The sequence below is a fragment of the Oncorhynchus kisutch genome, linkage group LG29 (genome assembly GCF_002021735.2).
Source record: "Oncorhynchus kisutch isolate 150728-3 linkage group LG29, Okis_V2, whole genome shotgun sequence".
In the NCBI taxonomy this organism is placed as follows: domain Eukaryota; kingdom Metazoa; phylum Chordata; class Actinopteri; order Salmoniformes; family Salmonidae; genus Oncorhynchus; species Oncorhynchus kisutch.
Window position 1 is genome coordinate 16,221,329 of NC_034202.2, and position 17,632 is coordinate 16,238,960.

General features: G+C 43.5%; 2 protein-coding genes across 8 annotated transcripts in view; both read right to left on the minus strand.

The window, feature by feature from the left end:
• Window positions 1-2: 2 nt before the first annotated feature.
• Window positions 3-5,821, minus strand: LOC109874310 (ubiquitin-conjugating enzyme E2 G1-like). Of its 2 annotated transcripts, XM_020466171.2 has the most exons (6): window positions 5,202-5,821; window positions 4,648-4,750; window positions 2,382-2,479; window positions 1,721-1,899; window positions 1,374-1,472; window positions 3-1,180 (listed from the first exon to the last, which is right to left on the minus strand). In XM_020466171.2, exons 1-5 carry the CDS (start codon window positions 5,242-5,244, stop codon window positions 1,386-1,388), a joined length of 510 nt encoding a protein of 169 aa, XP_020321760.1. In that variant the 5' UTR covers window positions 5,245-5,821; the 3' UTR covers window positions 3-1,180; window positions 1,374-1,385. The 2 variants fall into 2 exon arrangements, with proteins under 2 accessions (XP_020321760.1, XP_020321759.1); XM_020466170.2 differs by having other exon boundaries at window positions 3-1,472.
• Window positions 5,822-8,220: 2,399 nt separating this feature from the next.
• LOC109873787 (serine/threonine-protein kinase ULK1) overlaps window positions 8,221-17,632 on the minus strand; it is a 48,005-nt gene continuing 38,593 nt past the window's right edge. For 4 of the 6 annotated variants that reach the window (XM_031808869.1, XM_031808866.1, XM_031808868.1 and 1 more), the window contains 10 exons: window positions 16,084-16,238; window positions 15,358-15,608; window positions 14,918-15,221; window positions 13,385-13,507; window positions 12,989-13,173; window positions 12,619-12,797; window positions 12,280-12,398; window positions 11,917-12,074; window positions 11,583-11,718; window positions 8,469-11,133 (listed from right to left, as the gene is read on the minus strand). In XM_031808869.1, the coding sequence (XP_031664729.1) occupies window positions 11,078-11,133; window positions 11,583-11,718; window positions 11,917-12,074; window positions 12,280-12,398; window positions 12,619-12,797; window positions 12,989-13,173; window positions 13,385-13,507; window positions 14,918-15,221; window positions 15,358-15,608; window positions 16,084-16,238 (1,666 nt within the window). In that variant the 3' untranslated portion in view covers window positions 8,469-11,077. Of the gene's footprint in view, window positions 11,134-11,582; window positions 11,719-11,916; window positions 12,075-12,279; window positions 12,399-12,618; window positions 12,798-12,988; window positions 13,174-13,384; window positions 13,508-14,917; window positions 15,222-15,357; window positions 15,609-16,083; window positions 16,239-17,632 lie in introns of all 6 variants that reach the window. The other 2 variants (XM_031808865.1, XM_031808867.1) reach the window with 2 other exon arrangements.

Here is a 17,632-nt window from a genome sequence, read left to right on the forward strand (position 1 = left end):
AATATTGTTTTAAAAACTTTATTGGACTCAAACAATGTGGGTGTAAAAACCTGTTATTTCACAACTCATGCCAGTCTTCACTCCACACAGGTGAATAGGTATAACTTGGTACTATCAGTTAAAAACTATTGAGCTACAAGTCTTATTGCTTGTTCTAACAATCCATCACCACTTTCATTATTTTGATCCTTTGCATTGCATGAATAACGTAAGACTCTAAAGCGTAAGACTCTAAAGCATCTCCTCGTAGATAGAAATTGTGCTGTTGCAAAGGGCTAGTGTAATCTGCTTCCACAGGAGAAAATGGCAATACTGGTGTGGACATTCAACCAGAACTGGCATCACCTTATTCACATTCTTGAGACCACAAACTACTTTTAAACAAGACAACCATCTGAAATGTGATGACTTCTCTTTCTGTAGATGTTCACAGGTGACCAAAGCTTAAATAATTATTCACACAAGGATAGACGACACTGAACACATGTCCCTGAAAAATATCCTAGAAAGGAAACTCAAGTATACAAACTTCACATGAAGGGGAAAACCAAAAGACACAACTTGATTTATGATACAGTACATAATATTTACATTTACAATTAGAGCTGAGATCTTTATTACAAAAAATATTATTTTCCTCATGCTAATATTCTTAGGTTTGTTTATCCCCAAAAAATGATTGATCAAAAATGGAAGAAACCAGACATCGCAGGAGCCAGTTTCCTTAGCTCACAGGGAAACAACTTAAGGCAGCAGAGTGTATTAACCCCTTTGAAAGGACTTTGCAGAACACTTTGGAAGGAATGGGCTTCCATAGGTAAAGAACGGGGGCAACGATAGCCATTGTTGGTTGGTATCTCTTCATTGACCACAATTGCATAAGTGACAAGTCAAAAGTAGATGGCTCAGTGGCAGGTTGAAAATAAAGAAGCTCTTCAAAACAAAAACATGCATCTTGAGTTGTCATAATTATCATTTAAATAAATACGTCTACGGTGAGAACTGGGCAATAAGCATGAGGGGATGTTTTTTCCTCCACAGAAGAAATTACACGACCCTATTTACACAACTAAAGAAAAAGGGCTGGCTTTTTATTCCACATCTTCCTAAGAGCAGAGCGCTGGTGCAAAAGTCTTTATTGAAGAGTGACATGATCGATCTCCCGATGTTAAAATTCTAGCTAAAAAAAATAAAACAATTAGCTTGCAGACAAAATATAAATCAAGGGAAACGATAATCAAAGCATCAAGACTGATAGGGAAACAAACAATTGACGATGTACTATCCAGCCAAGGCACTGAATGGGTCTCAATTTCTGCAACGTGAGTGTGAGATTATAGTTGAGCGCTGTGTGGATCCAGAAAGGTACTCACTGGGTGTGTGGCCTAGTCAAACGCCATCTCCTGACTCTTTCGTACACAGCGAGCCACCTTCCTCTTGAACTCTCCACAAGGATCCTCTCTCCATTCTTTCTACAGGGCACAACACAACTGTACATTAAAAACCCGAGCTTCACAAGCACTACAATCAACTAAACTGGTAGATAATCCCTCACTACTATCAAAAATGTTGTTCTACAAAAACACAAGTCTAAAACTGACATTTCACTTGTTTCTGTAAATTCGTTGAGGCCATAAAAAACAAGAAAATAACAGCACCGTCGTTTCAGCTTTTTCTCATTGAATTCCCCCACCTGCGAGGGTGTATGTCTGGGACTTACGGCTGCATCCACATTGGCGGGTGAGTCGCCGTTCGGGTCGGCCAGCATGGAGATGACACTGATCATGATGGTCTCTACAGTGTGAATGGGCAGCCAGCGCTCCTCAGGCTTCTCATAGCCAAACTTGTCCTCTCCGGGCTCGTGAAGGATGGAGATACACACGTCACCATTCTTTGCAACTGAAAGGGAAGAGTACAGGATTCAAACTGCTGACCAGTTGACTAACACACTGTACAGCACATCGAACAAAACTGAAGATCTTCAACTCAAATGTCAAATCCATTTTTCTGTATGGATCTGAAAAAAAAACTAAAGTAATTCATTAACCACTGTCTCAGATGGTGTCTGGCCAGTAGACTCCCAGAATACATCAGCAACATCAGGCTGTGGGAAATTACAAAACAAGACCCAATAGGAAGAACAATGAGAGAAGGAAGTGGAGCTGGATAGGACACACTAAGAAGAAACAAAGAAACAAATCAATCACAAAACAGGCTCCAACATGGAACCCACAAGGCAAACACTAAAGAGGAAGGCCTAGAACCACCTGGAGATTAAGCACAGAGCAAGAGATGAAGGCAGGAGGTATGCCATGGCAAGGCCTAGAGTAAATAAATAGCACAGAAAGGGATGAAGGTGATTCATCAATGAAACCACTTACCATTGGGATGCCATATTTCTGTGATGAACTTCATCTTCGGAGGCCTATGTGGGTAGTCAAGGGGAAAGGTCAAGTAGGCTTTAAAGAAACCACCCTCGCTGTAAAGAAACAAGATGAGAAAATGAGTGTCACTCATATAGGAGGTGCTAAAGTGCCAGTCACTATTTACCACAGACAAAGTAAACCCCACCTATTTATATAATTCCTCTTCTTAAAAAAGGGCCCCTCCCACCCCCAGAGGAAGTTGCCACAGCTATTTAATTTCCTGTCCTAGAGACGAAATGCACATTTAGGTTCTACCTCCGAAGAATGACGAAGTCTACTTATACATACTCATGAATCGGTCACCTACCATCTCAGTATGGAGCGCAGGTCACAATGCATGTAGACCTACCATCTCAGTATGGAGCGCAGGTCACAATGCATGTAGACATACCATCTCATTATGGTAACTTGTTTTATTGTGATTGGTAGGCCTATATTTTCTGCAACATAGTCTATGCTACAGTAATATAAAGACCGAATGTGCTTCTAATATACTCATCTCCATCTGGCTTTCGGGGGGGGGGGGTCAAGTTTTTTTTGGGTAAAGATTATTACTTTTTTAATTGTAGCTGCAGCCTATCACTCGAATAGCATTGCTTTAAAATCTGTGCACATGCGAGCACGCTCTCCTAGCCCACCTCTTAAGGTAATAAACTCAATGCAATATTAGCCTTACATTTAGCCAATTAAAGATGGGTTATACATAATAACCTCATTTATAGCCTCTGTCTCTTGCGCTATACGCAAGTGCCTGTGATCTGCTGGTCTCCTTAAAAAAAAAAAAAACCTTACCTCAGAGTCCCATGCAGAACTAGCTAGACTAGAATAGCTTGCTGGACATTTGTTTTTTGCATGAATTATACCAACAGGCTATTTGAAGAGGGACGCAATCTCTTTTTTTGCTGAATGTTAAATACAGCAGCCAATAAAACTCACGGGTAGTATGAAAGAACAGCGAACGCACGGTAGCCTATAGCAGTTACTTATTCAGACCCATAACCATTCAATCTGGAAGAGAAGTGAAAGCCTCCTGCATCTAATTCTAGTCCTATATTATTCTAGGATGTCATTAGGATGATGAAGATAAATGAAATAAGTTGTTGTCCTTCACTGTTGAAAGCGAGGAAGGAATGAAGAAACAAGAGAGAAAGAGGAGGTAGGCTAATAACCTTAGGGGAAACATTATGAAAGCTATTCATACAGTGCATTCGGAAAGTATTCAGACCCCTGGACTTTCTACATTTTGTTACGTTACAGCTTTACTCTAAAATGGATTAAACAAACTGAAATATCACTTTCACATAAGTATTCAGACCCTTCACGCAGTACTTTGTTGAAGCACCTTTGGCAGCGATTACAGCCTCGAGTCTTCTTGGGTATGACGCTACATGCTTGGCACACCTGTATTTGGGGAGTTACTCCCATTATTCTATGCAGAGCTTCTTAAGATCTGTCAGGTTGGTTGGGGAGCGTAGCTGTACAGGTATTTTCAGGTCTCTCCAGAGATGTTCGATCGGGTTCAAGTCCGGGCTCTGGCTGGGCCACTCAAGGACATTCAAAGACTTGTCCCCACCACAGGTGGACACCAATCATGTTGTAGAAACATCTCAAGGATGATCAATGAAAACAGGATGCACCTGAGCTCAATTTCAAATCTCATAGCAAAGGGTCTGAATACTTACGTAAATAAGGTGGGGTATTGTGTGTAGATTGATGAGGCATTTATTTTATTTTATCAATTTTAGAATAAGGCTGTAAGGTAACAAAATGTGGAAAAAGTGAAGGGGTCTGAAAACATTCTGAATGCACTGTACACCAACCTTTTAAAGGGCTGGTAGTGAGTTCAGAATTCTATCACCTGAAGAAGCATGTGGCAGAATCATGTAAACACAGTGCACAGCTCAGCAAGTATGCATGTAGTCAAATAATGTTTTTTCATCTTGTGCACATGCTTCAGGTGATAAAAAATCTGAACACATTTACAAAATTTGGAATTATTCTTTCATGTGGATATATTGTCTTATTCTTACCTGCAAAAGGACCAACCACATGGACAACTGGTAAAGTAAATAAAAATATATATTCTGGCTTGTAGAGGTCGTGAGAGGAAACTTTGCTGATCCTAACGCTAATTTACCCCCAACGTTGAATCCAATGCAATTCAACGTGGGGCCTCCAGGTTATGCCTTCAACAAACAGAGCAGATTTGTAAAACACTCACAATAATGTATCTTGAGGGCCAATAACAACCACCTCCCACTGATGGATGTTATCATCGTCTATGAGACCGGCAGAAAATCCCTCCACAGGGTTCTTGTTGAGCTCTAAAAAGGGGTAAACAAACACGCGGACATTATTACCCAATACCCACCCCTGAACGTGTGATCTCCTTGATGCCATGTCATGCATGTTGTCAAGCTAGAATTCAGCTAACGGACCAGTGAAAATGAACATGGGATGTTATTTAGCTTGAGGAAATGACCTAGACGTGTGGCCACGATTAAAATAAATGGCACACTTCTACAAGTCTTAGCTAGCGAACACAACGTTACCACCACTGTTGTGTTTCGCTAGTTAACTAGCTAGCAAAATGGTATGTCACGCGTTAGCTAGCTAAACATACACCAGCTGGGAATTTGCATTGCGTACTAGCCGTAGCTACGTTGACATTTTAAATACAAGTAAAACAAACATTATTTGACAACAAGCTAGGTAACTACTACACTACACTTGTTCAACTCGGCATAATTTAGCTAACGTTAGGTGCTCGCTTACCTGCCAGTTGTTTTCGAAGCAACAGGGATGATTGATCGGTCATTTTATGTGGATTAGCCTACCTATAAAGACAACGACCTGAACTGCCTCTAACATAAAATAGAACAGAACAAAGAATTGGAGAGAGAGAGACCTAGCTAGCTTGTTACCGATGTTTCAACAAGGCCTTATTAGTTGATCGTTTCACACAGAGGCACAGCTTCCGACAGCTAGGCTAGCAACATCCCCATACACCGCATGCGCCCTAACTCGTCAAGAGAGAGGGAGGTGCAAGCCTACATCAGGGTTACCCAACTGTGCGAGTGATTTTATTGTGACCGAACATTTTCTGAGCAAAACAAATTGTTTATGATGTGGTATATTGTTGTACATAAGACTGTAAAAAACACAAGCAAATAATCTCCAAGTGATTGTAATGTTGTAAATCGGTTCCAAAGTATTCCCACACCTAATAGAGATATACACCAAGTACACTAAACATTAGGAACACCTTCCTAATATTGAGTTCACCATCAGTTCGCCCTCAGAACAGCCTTAATTGGTTGGGGGGCATGGACTTTACAAGGTGTCGAAAGCGCTCCACAGGCCCATGTTGACTCGAATGCACTTGTGTCAGGTTGGCTGAATGTCCTTTGGGTGGTGGAGTAGAGGTTGACACAGGGGTGAAAATGCATTACTGTCCTGTCAATTGTTTTCCTGTTCTGTCCTGATCCCGCAACATTTCTATAACTTCAGAACTTTCTTGTTCCTTCCTGATAAAAACCAATCCAGTCCCATCCCGTGCTCATTTTTGCACGTAGAAATATGTAGGCTGTTGGTTTAGGAAGTATTTAAAATAATATCAGTAATGCCATATGCAACTGTAATACGTGGTTGTCTCATCTATTTTAGTTAAATGCACTGACTGTAGGTCTAAGTCACTCTGGATAAGAGGGTATTCTACACTGAACAAAAATATAAACACAACATGTAAAGTGTTGGAGCTGGAATAAAAAATCCCAGAAATTGAGGAGTATTTCTGTCCTTAATAAAACACTGTTGTGGGGAAAAACTCATTCTGATTGGCTGGACCTGGCTCCCCCAGTGGGTGGGGCTGGCTACTCAGTGGGTGGGCCTGGCTACCCAGTGGGTGGGCCTATGTCCTCCGAGGCCCACCCATGGCTGCATCCATGCGTCATGTGAAATCAATAGATTAGGGCCTAATGGATTTATTTCAATTGATGGATTTCCCTATATGAACTGTAACTCAGTAAAATCTTTGAAATTGTTGCATGTTGCCTTTACATTTTTGGTCAGTATAAATTACCTAAATGTATATCGATTAAGGCTGGATGAGGACAGAGACCCCAGCAGGATGGTCTGCTCAGCACAGCACTGGCATAAATCTGTAGCCTACAGCTGAGCATTGCCACATATGAACATTTACAACACATTAACATTTACAACATGAACATAAAAAATACATATGTCAGTCTGGTTTTATTTCACTCTTGACCTCAGATGGCACAGGTTTAGCTAAATATGCGAACAATTGGGCTTGCTATGCCGCTTCAGGTCACTTTTCCCCCAGCTGTAGCCTATTTGATCATTCGTGGAGCAACCAATAATGCTCCACACATTACATATTTCCGCCCCAAAAACGTATTTTATACTGTACTGCCTGTTCCTTTAGACCAGGGTTCTCCAACTGGCAGCACATGGCCTGAATTTGGGCCAAGGGTCATTTTATTTGGCCCCTCCTTTTCTGGGCAAAACGCAACTTCTTTTTTTTTATAATAAAATAAAATGGTAGACAAAAAGGACTGTTAAAACACCAGCTCCAAGGGATTTTAATTTAGGAAATCTCCTCCAAAGTATTCCCACACACAAGAGAGATATATGTGATCTTATACAAATGTAAGCAAGATTTATCTGTTTGGACTTTGTGGTCAATTTTTTGTCTACAAATTATTATTTCATTATGTTCTGGCCCCCTGTCAATCCTCTCAAGAAAAAAATGGCCGAATGTAGTTGATGATCCCTCCTGTTCACATGTTAGTCTCTATGATGGACCATTCTTGATACAGACAGGAAACGGTTGAGCATAAAAACCCCAGCAGCATTGCAGTTCATGACACAAACCTGTGCACCTGGCACCCACTATCATACCCTGTTCAAAGACATTTATATTTTTGTCTCTGCCCATTCACCCTCGTCACATCTCAGTGCATTTAAATTGCCATCAATAAAATGCAATTGTGTGCGTTGTCTGTAGCTTATGCCATAACCCCACAGAAACCATGGGGCACACCATTCACAACGCTGACATCAGCAAACCGCTCGCCCACATGACGCCATACACACTATCTGCCCGGTACAGTTAAAACTGGGATTAATCCATCGAAGGCCCACTGAAGACGGTCATGACGCCGAACTGCAGTTAGGTCAAGAACTTGGTGAGGACGACGAGCACACAGATGAGCTTGCTTGAGATGGTTTCTGACAGTTTGTGCAAACATTCTCCGGGTGTGCAAACCCAGTTTCATTTTTTTGGCAAAGGAGAAATGCTCACTAACAGGGATGTAAACAAATTTGTGCACAACATGAGAGAAATACGTTTTTTGTTCAAATGGAGCATTTCTGGGATATTTTATTTCAACTTATGAAACCAACACTTCACATGTTGTGTTTCTGTTTTTGTTCAGTGGTCAATTTGTATAATTTGTAATTATGTTCCGGCCCCCTGAAAATATGCCACAAAAAAAAAAAAAGCATCCCGCAGTTGAATCTACTGTAGTTGATGAACTCTGCCATACGGTCATTGGTGCAAGCAAACAAGTGCTGTTTGCATGGCTACCACTAAAGACACCTTGAAATTGTAACATGCCAATGGTTACAATTAGCATATCAACATAATAATTGTAGAAGTAAGCTATTAACATCCATTGAAATAAATGACATTTTGTACCTCACCTCCAGAAGTATGAAACTCTTATTTTCAAGAAAGAACCACCAGTAAAAATCAACATACACAACCTAATTCCTTTCACAATTTTATTTCTGCAGCGCCTTTCAAACCAGAAATGTTCACACAGACATTGTAATAGTGTGTATAGTTTTCCCCCCTCCTTTTTACAGGCTTAAATGTACAGTCAGAGATATAGCTCCAACAACAGTCTAAAATTGATAGTAGGGAAAGTTTCTATTTCTAATACTTTTCTTTGGATAGGTGGGGAAATTCTGTCCATGCTTTGTAATATACACACATATTCAGAGAAATAACTTAAATAACTTCAAATAACTTTATTTACTATAGTGATACTGAGATAGTATGGTCAATATTCAAATCAGCAGTGTGTGGAAGAAACGTTCAGGTGTACTGCATTTATAAAGCCAAAAGAAAAACGGCAAACGTCTTTAAGTTGGCAAAACCTTGTTTTCAGTCATATCCATTATGGAAATAGTGGGTATCATTAGTGTCACATAAGCACTGGAGTGCAGATCAAGCTTTTACTTCATGGGCCTTTTCAATCAACCCACCTTGTAAGTTGTCATTCTTCTTCAGAGTGACTTACATGACATAGGTTGCGTTCTTACACAACATTAGGATGGCTGCTAGGCTACTGGTCGTAAGAAACTAAACAAAACAAGTGACACGTATAAAATAAAAGGTCTACCATTGCCTTGCTACCTGCCACTCATTGAACATTTCCCATTTTATAACAACTGATCAGGTGATGAAAGCCATACGAGTCACTAGACATGACCACATCATTCATCTGGGATGTATAATATAAACTAGACATTTACTCTGTATGCTTGTTGTACATTTTGAGTCACTAGACATGACCACATCATTCATCTGGGATGTATGATATAAACTAGACATTTACTCTGTATGCTTGTTGTACATTTTGCTGACTGGTGAAAGGAAAACAGGCAAGAAAGCATCTATGGGCAAACCAGAATATTCAGACAATCTTCACAGGGGAAAATGCTCCCCTGCTCTTGTTTCTGATAGTTCCCTGTAGTGAGGAAATGTAAGTCATTCATTCACTCTTCGAAACAGTTTCACACAAATGCATACACAAAACACACATGCTTCTTCGAGTGGGTAGAGGTTGCCTCTAACCACTAGTCCATTGCACAATGAGATATTTTGTCCATCCCCTATTGGTTATTACTGAGGATACAAGCTATGGTTAGGGAAATATCCACCCACCTCTAATATAAATTCCACAACCGATCCACTACAATTCAATAAACTGTACTGCTTTTCAAAATTCAACACAAGCATCAGTCCTCATTTTGGCTACTCAATACAACAAAAATATTTTTTCAGTTACACATTTTTCTTCTTTTTTTCCTTCTTCAAAAAGGCACCTTTCAAAGTTTAATAGCTTATGACATTTCTCTGTCAAGATTAAGACAACCATCACACTTCAACATCTGACAATGAATAAACAAAACACAAAAATGCCTAAAACTACAATAAAAACCATAGAAATAACTCCCAAAACAAGATTGTCTCCAAGCATGTACATGAAAAACGGAACATATATGTTTCATGTACATCTTCTAACTCACCCCCCCGCCTTGTTCTTTTCTGTACAGTACTGATAAACCTCAACACAGTGCAATAACACCAGTAGTCATTGACAGGTGTAGTCCAGTTTTACAAGCAGACCTACATTGAAACTGATTGTGACTGGACTCCATAAGAGGTTTGAATCGGAAAATATGAAAGAAATAAAGCTCAACTAAATCTCACGTATTTGGTTAGAGATCAGTGGCAATTGGTTTCTTTTCCAATTTGGGCAATATTCCTTTGTCTAATTTGTCTACAAAGTGATATTCCTGGCTTTTTACTGGTTAAGAACAACTTTAGGAAATAATAAGATGATGATGATTCATCTCAAGTACTCTTGACTAAAAAGCTGAATGGGGAGTATGTGGTTCAAGCTGTTCTTCCAACATGGCTGGTCAAAGGGAAATGCTCAGCGAGGCCCATTTCCTGTCCATATTTAACATCCTGTCAAAGGCCCAGTGGCACAGACAGGAGAATCTAGAAAGGTTTGCTGTCTATGGTCCAACAATCTACCTACTGGGCAATATTCTCATTCTTAATATGGCAAATGAAGCATCAATAAAGTGTCAGACAGGGATAAATAAGGTAAAACACTTCTGTAATAGCACCTATATATTGTTCTATCTATCACAGGTAAGGTCCATAACTTAAAATGACCTATTTTCTACATACAACTCAAAATGTACACAAACAGGCCAGTGGGCTGTGACAGGCCATGCAATTGGGATAACGTTCTTAAACTCTTCTGGTTTCCCTGAAAAACACACCAAAAAAAGATATATTATATTTTTACACTGAGTGGCTTCTTATTTAGTAAGACTTCATGTCTTAGGAGTGAAGGTTCATTTGTGATTGCTTTGCACTGAATTACTGACAGGATTAAATGGAGTGAGACTGTGACTGCAGTTGCATCGTCCTGCAGACAGCTTGACTGTGATTGGTCAGGGTATCGTTCCAGACGGTAGGGGTGTGTGTGTGGCTCTGCAGAGAGTCAGTCCGTTTAGTGGGGTCCTGTCTGACACACAGAGGAGTGTGTAGTTGCCCCCCCCACAAGCCCTTCATCTCCAACATCAGTTTACCTAAGAGTGCTTGGTGGTGGGGCAGACACAGAAACCACCAGTCCAGTCTACCCTGTCCAGACTATAGGCCCTTCTTAACACACATACCCCCCACCGGCTGACATCTCCATGGAAACTAGAGGGTGGGGGGAAGATACAGAGTTGGTTGGGAGGTTGAATGGGCATGGTGGTGCCGGTCCAGAATGAGTGACATCATAGCATAGCAGCATCACGGGTGCTGAGCAGAGTCCTCAAACACATAGCCCTGACTGTAGAGCTGTGAGGCGACGCTCAATGCATTCCTTACCTGCCGAGAGAGAAAGTAGAAGTAGTATTATTCATTGATTGATGTTGTGAAAGGGACAACTCACTAAGCTACCAGTAAGTAAAAAAGGACAGCCAAGTGTCCAATTACCTTGTAATTACCTGTGTAGTCATGGAAATAAAGTCATGTTTTATACAGGTAGCATAGAGGCAGGTAGCCTAGAGGCAGGTAGCTTAGTGGTTATAGTGTTGGGCCAGACAGAGATTAACATAAAGGACGCAGGTTCAAATCCCCGAGCCGACAAGGTGAACAAATCTGGCAATGTGCCCTTGAGCAAGGCACTTAACCCTAACTGCTCCTGTAAGTCGCTCTGGATAAGAGTCTGCAAAATGACTACATTGTAAAATGTAAAAAACAACAACAGATACGCTACTGCAGTTCAGGCTTAATGGATGTGGTGGGTCAGAGGTGAAAGTTCTGAGGTGACTCACACTTGCTGACGCTGAGGATGTCGTTTTGCTCGGTAAGGAGCAGGGACAGGCCCTCCATCAGCAGCAGGGCCTTGTGGTAGCGCAGCACCGACGCCTCTCCCTGGTGGAACATCTCATCCAGAGCAGCAGCCTGCACCTGCAAGCCGAGTAGAGGGCGAAGAAGAGATCAGGGGCCGTATAAAGCATCTCAGAGTAGGAGTGCTGATTTGGGATCAGTTTAGCCTTTTAGGTTACAATGAATAAGATTACATGGACCGGATCCTAGATAAGCCCTCCTACTCTGAGAAGCTTGATTACACATGGCCCAAGATGCTAAACACAGTGTCTCCCTCACCATCTGAACAGTGTGGCTAAACAGCAGCCTCTCGGCGGTGATGGTATTGACGTGGTCCATGAGACGGTGCTTGCGGGAGAAGAAATGCTCCAGCCGTGCATTGAGGGAGAGGCAGGACGACACGCTGGACTTGTACAGCTCGTTCAGCCTCTTGACCACTAAACACACAGTCACAGAGGAGAGGGCTGAGAGTGGAGCAGTGTTCACGTTGGAAAGAGAGAGAGAAAGAGCAGTCCTACTCCACAGCATGGTTGGGCTCAAGACATTTTTTTCCATTATACATCTGCCAGATGAGTGTAATGTTATATCCTTCTGTAAATGTTGGCTTTTAATCAGCCATGTTCTTAAGTTGTTGGGTCTCACCTTGTTTGACAGTAGCAGAGGGGTACAGTTTTCCCTGTTTGACGCGTTCCATGGCTGTGTGCAAGGCAGACGACAGAAGCTCTGCAGTCTTCATGTACAACACCAGCTGCTCCGCATAGCTGACACACACACACACACACACACACAGATCAGAGTCATGATTTTGTAGCTGACGCTACAGTCATTGCCAAGTGTCTCTCAATCTCAAAGTGAACAGTAACCAAGTCTGACTCGCTTTTATCATCCATTTGTAAAGATCTCATATTCCCATGAAAAGGAAAGACTAGACGAAGTTGTTTCAGTAACAATGGTATAGCTTCACTAGCTGGAGGCTCTCACCTCCACTCCCGGCTGAGGGAGCTGATCTGGTCAGCCACTAGGCTTTGCTGCTGCAGGAGAGAGGGCGGAGAGGTGTCCCCGTGCTTCGCCCCAGCCCCCCTGACCCCTGCCACCTCCATCAGACAGCGGGCAAAGTCCAGGGTGAAGCGCAGGCTCCTCAGGGTGTCTGTGTGCTCCTGCTGCACTCAGACAGACAGAGGGAGAGAGACAAGGTCACGCACATCGGACGTCAAAAAATATAGCCTACAGGGAGATGGGCGTTCTTCAAAACAGAGACCGAGATGGACAGAAAAAACATGCAGAGACAAACTCAGAGAAACAGACAGCAGCAACCCCACATTCCAACCCCTACTCCTCCTCCTCCTCTCACCTCCATCAGTGTCTCCTCTGGCAGCTCAGGGGCCAGGAAGCTAACAGGTCCCCCCATGTTGGCCGTAATTGGGTCTGTGAAGCTGTAGCGTGGTCTGGAAGGACCCTCAAAGCCGTCCAGATAGGTGCCTGTCTGAAATCGGCTGGTAAAGGAACCCACTGGGCTTATGGAGCTGGAGGAGCCTGCTATAGAAATAAGTGTTTTGTGGTTAGAGCATGGAAAGTACCTCAGAACAGGCCCTTGATGGCAATTAGTCTAAACTGACAGTCGTTCAACTGACACAGAGTAGTGTATTGTGAATATCATTGCCACTAAGATCAGCATCCCTAGGACACTATAATGTATTTGGATGCTGTGCGGAGCAATGACACCTAGCTGCTGAGTCAATCATCTCACCTGAGAACTGTCTGGTCCTGGAGGGCTGTGGAGGGATGCTGCCACTGGGTGGGGAGCCCACAGTGAACACCACCTGGGCTGGGAGGGCTGAGCCTGCTGCCATGGCTCCAACACCAGAGGGTGCTGAGGACAGCGAGACAGAACTCATCAGACATAATACAGGGAGGATGAATCACAGTAATGACCTAGCTACATGCAGTGGAGCAAGTTAGTAATTTACCCTGGTAGTTAGTGTTACTGCTTTAAAAGTCCAGAGCTGTAGAAACACATTTCAGTTCCTATAGAAAAAAGGAATGTTCCATTAGAGCAGAGTAGGCTTGTGTGGGCCTGGGTGGACAGAGCCCCACTACCTGGGGCCCTTCCAGGCCCACCAAATCAGATTGAGCAAAAACAAAAAAGAATACATAATTCTTTAAATAATACAGTCCTCAGCACATTAGGCCATTTAAAACCAGAGAAGTTGGTTCTATATGGCATCGATATGAGTCCGACAATAGTGTCAAAATTGACGACAAAGTGTACATAGGATAATTTTGGTCATAAAGTCAGTCTCGTCTAAAACTGAGTTTTGTAAGTGAGTTTGTCACGACTTACTGGAGGGGTGGGTATGGATTACAATCATGCCCATTTGCCCATGCTCACTAATATGAGACAATCAGCTGTGCTGATTGCGCTGTGCATGCTCTATCCAATCATAGCAGCCAGAACCTCCAGACAGTGAGACAGACCTGCCCAATACACGACGCCTCAGGCTTGTTTACATAAGACCACACCTCACCAATGTTATGTTGAAAGAACCCATAAGCCCTTTATGGAGTGCTCACTTGCTGATGTTTGATAGTGCCAATCACTCGAGTCTGTTGGAACTTAGCTAGCTGGAACTTGATTTTGGGCACTGATAAACAGTGCGCAGCTTGTGCTTTATTTAAGATAGCTTGCAGCTTGCAGATGAAGTTGTAGACATGTTATTGTTCTCAGAAACCAGTTTTCAGCTCGCAGACAGACTTTCCCTTCATGATAGATTTGAAGGAAGTTATTATTTCGAGGAAGTGGCTGGCCATGTGTTGCTACGGTGATTCAGTAGGGACAGACAACAGTACCTGCCATGATACGATATTCGAACATAGCACACCCACATCAAACCACATCCCCAAGACAACTCGTTTGCCTTCAGTCATGGCCGCGTTTCTTAATGAACCACCAACACAAGGTCAAATCAGGAAGCGCAGTCACCCATTAAAAAGTTTTTGTGTTGGAATCGACTCCTGTGGAACTTCACCCAATTGATACCGTGACCCCAGTCTAAAAAATAAGTGAGGAAATATGCACAGCTCTGCTGACCTTGGAAGCTCCAAATTCTAACCCCCAAACAGATCTATACGGAGTGACCCACATCCATACAAAGGAAAACCGAGTCAGTCACTGTGATATTAACTATCTAGTCAACCTCGGCTGGTGAACAGAACAGCTTTAGTCATGCAGGTAGACAATGACTGAAGGGTAAAACTTGGTGAATAGGTCTACTATGCTCACCTGTGATGTCTCTGTTTGAGCGGAGGTTCTCAGTGCTGCCGTGCTCCCCCAGCGGTCCTCCAAACGCAGCCATCAGCAGCATGTCAGACAGACGACCTGCACTCTGAGACCTGCCGAAGCTCTTGTTGTCTTCTGTAGTCCTCTGGCTGTATTGCCCAAGCTGGCCAGTAGGAGGCTGTACTGGGTACATGTGGTTTGAGGCAGCCTTGCTGCCGGGCGGGGCCAGAACCATACCCTGCTGGGCCAAGAAAGTCACCAGGTTGGGGGAGCTGGGAGGTTTGGGGAACTCAAAGGGTGGTATGGCCTGTGAACAGGATATCAGTGTCAGATGCAGAAGTAGAGTCGAGAGACTATAGACAGTGGAATTGATTGTTTAAAGCAAGTTCAGTTTCCTCTAAAACACAGGCGTTGTACTAGCTGTGTCCAAAACATGAACTCACTCTAGAGGGGGATCCCAGGATGGTGGGGAGGGGGCTGCGCTGCATGAGTTCACTCAGCCTGGGGGAGGAGTGCAGGGGCCGCATAGCCATCATGCCTGCCTGCAGGTTGGCCACCACGGGGTCAGAGTGCTGCTTCCTGATCTTCTGCCTGCCACCACCACCCGTGGCCTCCAGGAGACAGGGGGCGCTGTGGAGCCGGGTGCCCAGGCCTTGCTGCTGAGGGGGAGGCCGTGTGTCGGGGAATTGGAGAGCTGGAGATGGACAGGGGTTAAAAGTTATGTTATCTTTACATTATCAAGATGAGTATAACTATACAGCTGAAAGAAAGACACAGGGAAGTAAAACATCTAAAAGGTGATGGTTCCTTTAAGTCAGGTTAAAACCCCTCTGATCAAGACAACAGGAAGTGAATAGCCTTGGTCTACCACAGAGCAACTCCCCAATGCCCCTGACCAGTTTAACCATTTCCACCACTAACAAAACACTAAAACAGTCAGCCCAAAAGTTGGCGCGATGGACAGGGAAGGAGGGAGGGCAACCCCGGATTCCCACCTCCGCTCCTTGACCCCCTTGCTGTCCGTGTCCAACGGGCGTGCTTGCCCTGGCAGCTCAGGGATGGTGCCCACTTCAGACACAGAGGGAGACAAGAGAGGGGAACAACAAAAAAGGAGGGGAAAGAAAGAAGAGGGGACATTTTGACACATCAATGCACTCTGGCAGACATACCTTGATGAGGAAGCTGGAAGGGTCTGGCCCCTCCTACAAACAGCCTGCAGGGGCCAGCCAAGGTCCCGTGGCCTCCTGGGTAAGGCAGCGATGGGCCAGTCCTCCCGAATCTCAGGGAACTATTGCTGCTGCAGCCGTGCACCAGCGTACACAGCCTGTGGCGGGAGGAGGAACATAGTCACAAAATAAGACAATATTCCCTGTTATCTCCAAGCTAGCAATGTTACTACTATGCCACAGAAGAGACTGTGTTTATATAAGCTTGTGTGTGTAAGTAATGCATGTCAATGTATACTGAGTGTACAAAACATTAAGGACACCTGATCTTTCCATGACAGACTGACCAGGTGAATCCAGGTGAAAGCTATGATCCCTGATTGATGTCACTTGTTAAATCCACTTCAATCAGTGTAGATTAATTGTATTTTAAATTTTTATTTAAACTTGATTTAACTAGACAAATCAGTTAATAACAAATTCTTATTTAAAATGACGGCCTACCCCGGCCAAACCCTAACCCGGACGACGCTGGGCCAATTGTGCGCCGCCCTATGGGACCCCCAATCACGGCCGGTTGTGTTACAGCCTGGAATCGAACCAGGGCCTGTAGTAGTAACGCCTCTAGCACAGAGTTAAGTGCTTTTGAACGGGCTATGTTAGTAGGTTCCAGGCGCACGGGTTTGTGTCAAATGCGCCGAATAGAACAGCTGTAGACCTTAGAGTGAAATGCTTACTTACAAGCCCTTAACCAAGAAAAGAAAAATTAGAGAAATTATTAGTTTAAAAAAAAGACAAGTAAAAAAATGTCAAAAAAATCAAAGTAACAAATAATTCAAGAGCAGCAGTAAAATAACAGTAACGAGGCAATATACAGGGGGTACCGGTACAGAGTCAATGTGCGGGGGCACCGGTTAGTGGAGGTAATTGAGGTAATATGTACATGTAGGTAGAGTTAAAGTGAGAGTAGCAGCAGAGTAAAAGAGGGGATGGGCAATGCAAATAGTCTAGGTAGGCATTTGATTGGCTGTTCAGGAGTCTTATGGGCTTGGGGGTAGAAGCGGTTAAGAAGCCTTTTGGACATAGACTTGACGCTCCGCTACCGCTTGTCGTGCATTAGCAGGAGGAACAGTCTATGACTAGGGTGGCTGGAGTCTTTGACAATTTTTAGGGCCTTCCTCTGACACCTCCTGGTATAGAGGTCCTGGATGGCAGGAAGCTTGGCCGCAGTGATGTACTAGGCCGTATGCACTACCCTCTGTAGTGCCTTGCGGTTGGAGGCCGAGCAGTTGCCATACCAGGCAGTGATGCAACCTGTAAGAATGCTCTCGATGGTGCAGCTGTAGAACTTTTTGAGGATCTGAATATCCATGCCAAATCTTTTCAGTCCCCTGAGGGGGAATAGTATTTGTTGTGCCCTCTTCACGACTGTCTTGGTGTGTTTGGACCATGATAGTTTGTTGGTGATGTGGACACCAAGGAACTTGAAGCTCTCAACCTGCTCCACTTCAGCCCTGTCGATGAGAATGGGGGCGTGCTCGCTCCTCCTTTT

What these genes read in the sequence shown, in the direction of transcription:
- LOC109874310 (XM_020466171.2), bottom strand. Translation starts at nt 5,244, where the DNA reads ATGACCGATCAATCATCCCTGTTGCTTCGAAAACAACTGGCAG. An exon ending in GCTTCGAAAACAACTGGCAG is followed by an intron (nt 4,751 to 5,201) that starts GTAAGCGAGCAC and finishes ACCCCTTTTTAG; the next exon opens with AGCTCAACAAGAACCCTGTG. An exon ending in AGAAATATGGCATCCCAATG is followed by an intron (nt 1,900 to 2,381) that starts GTAAGTGGTTTC and finishes CTTCCCTTTCAG; the next exon opens with TTGCAAAGAATGGTGACGTG.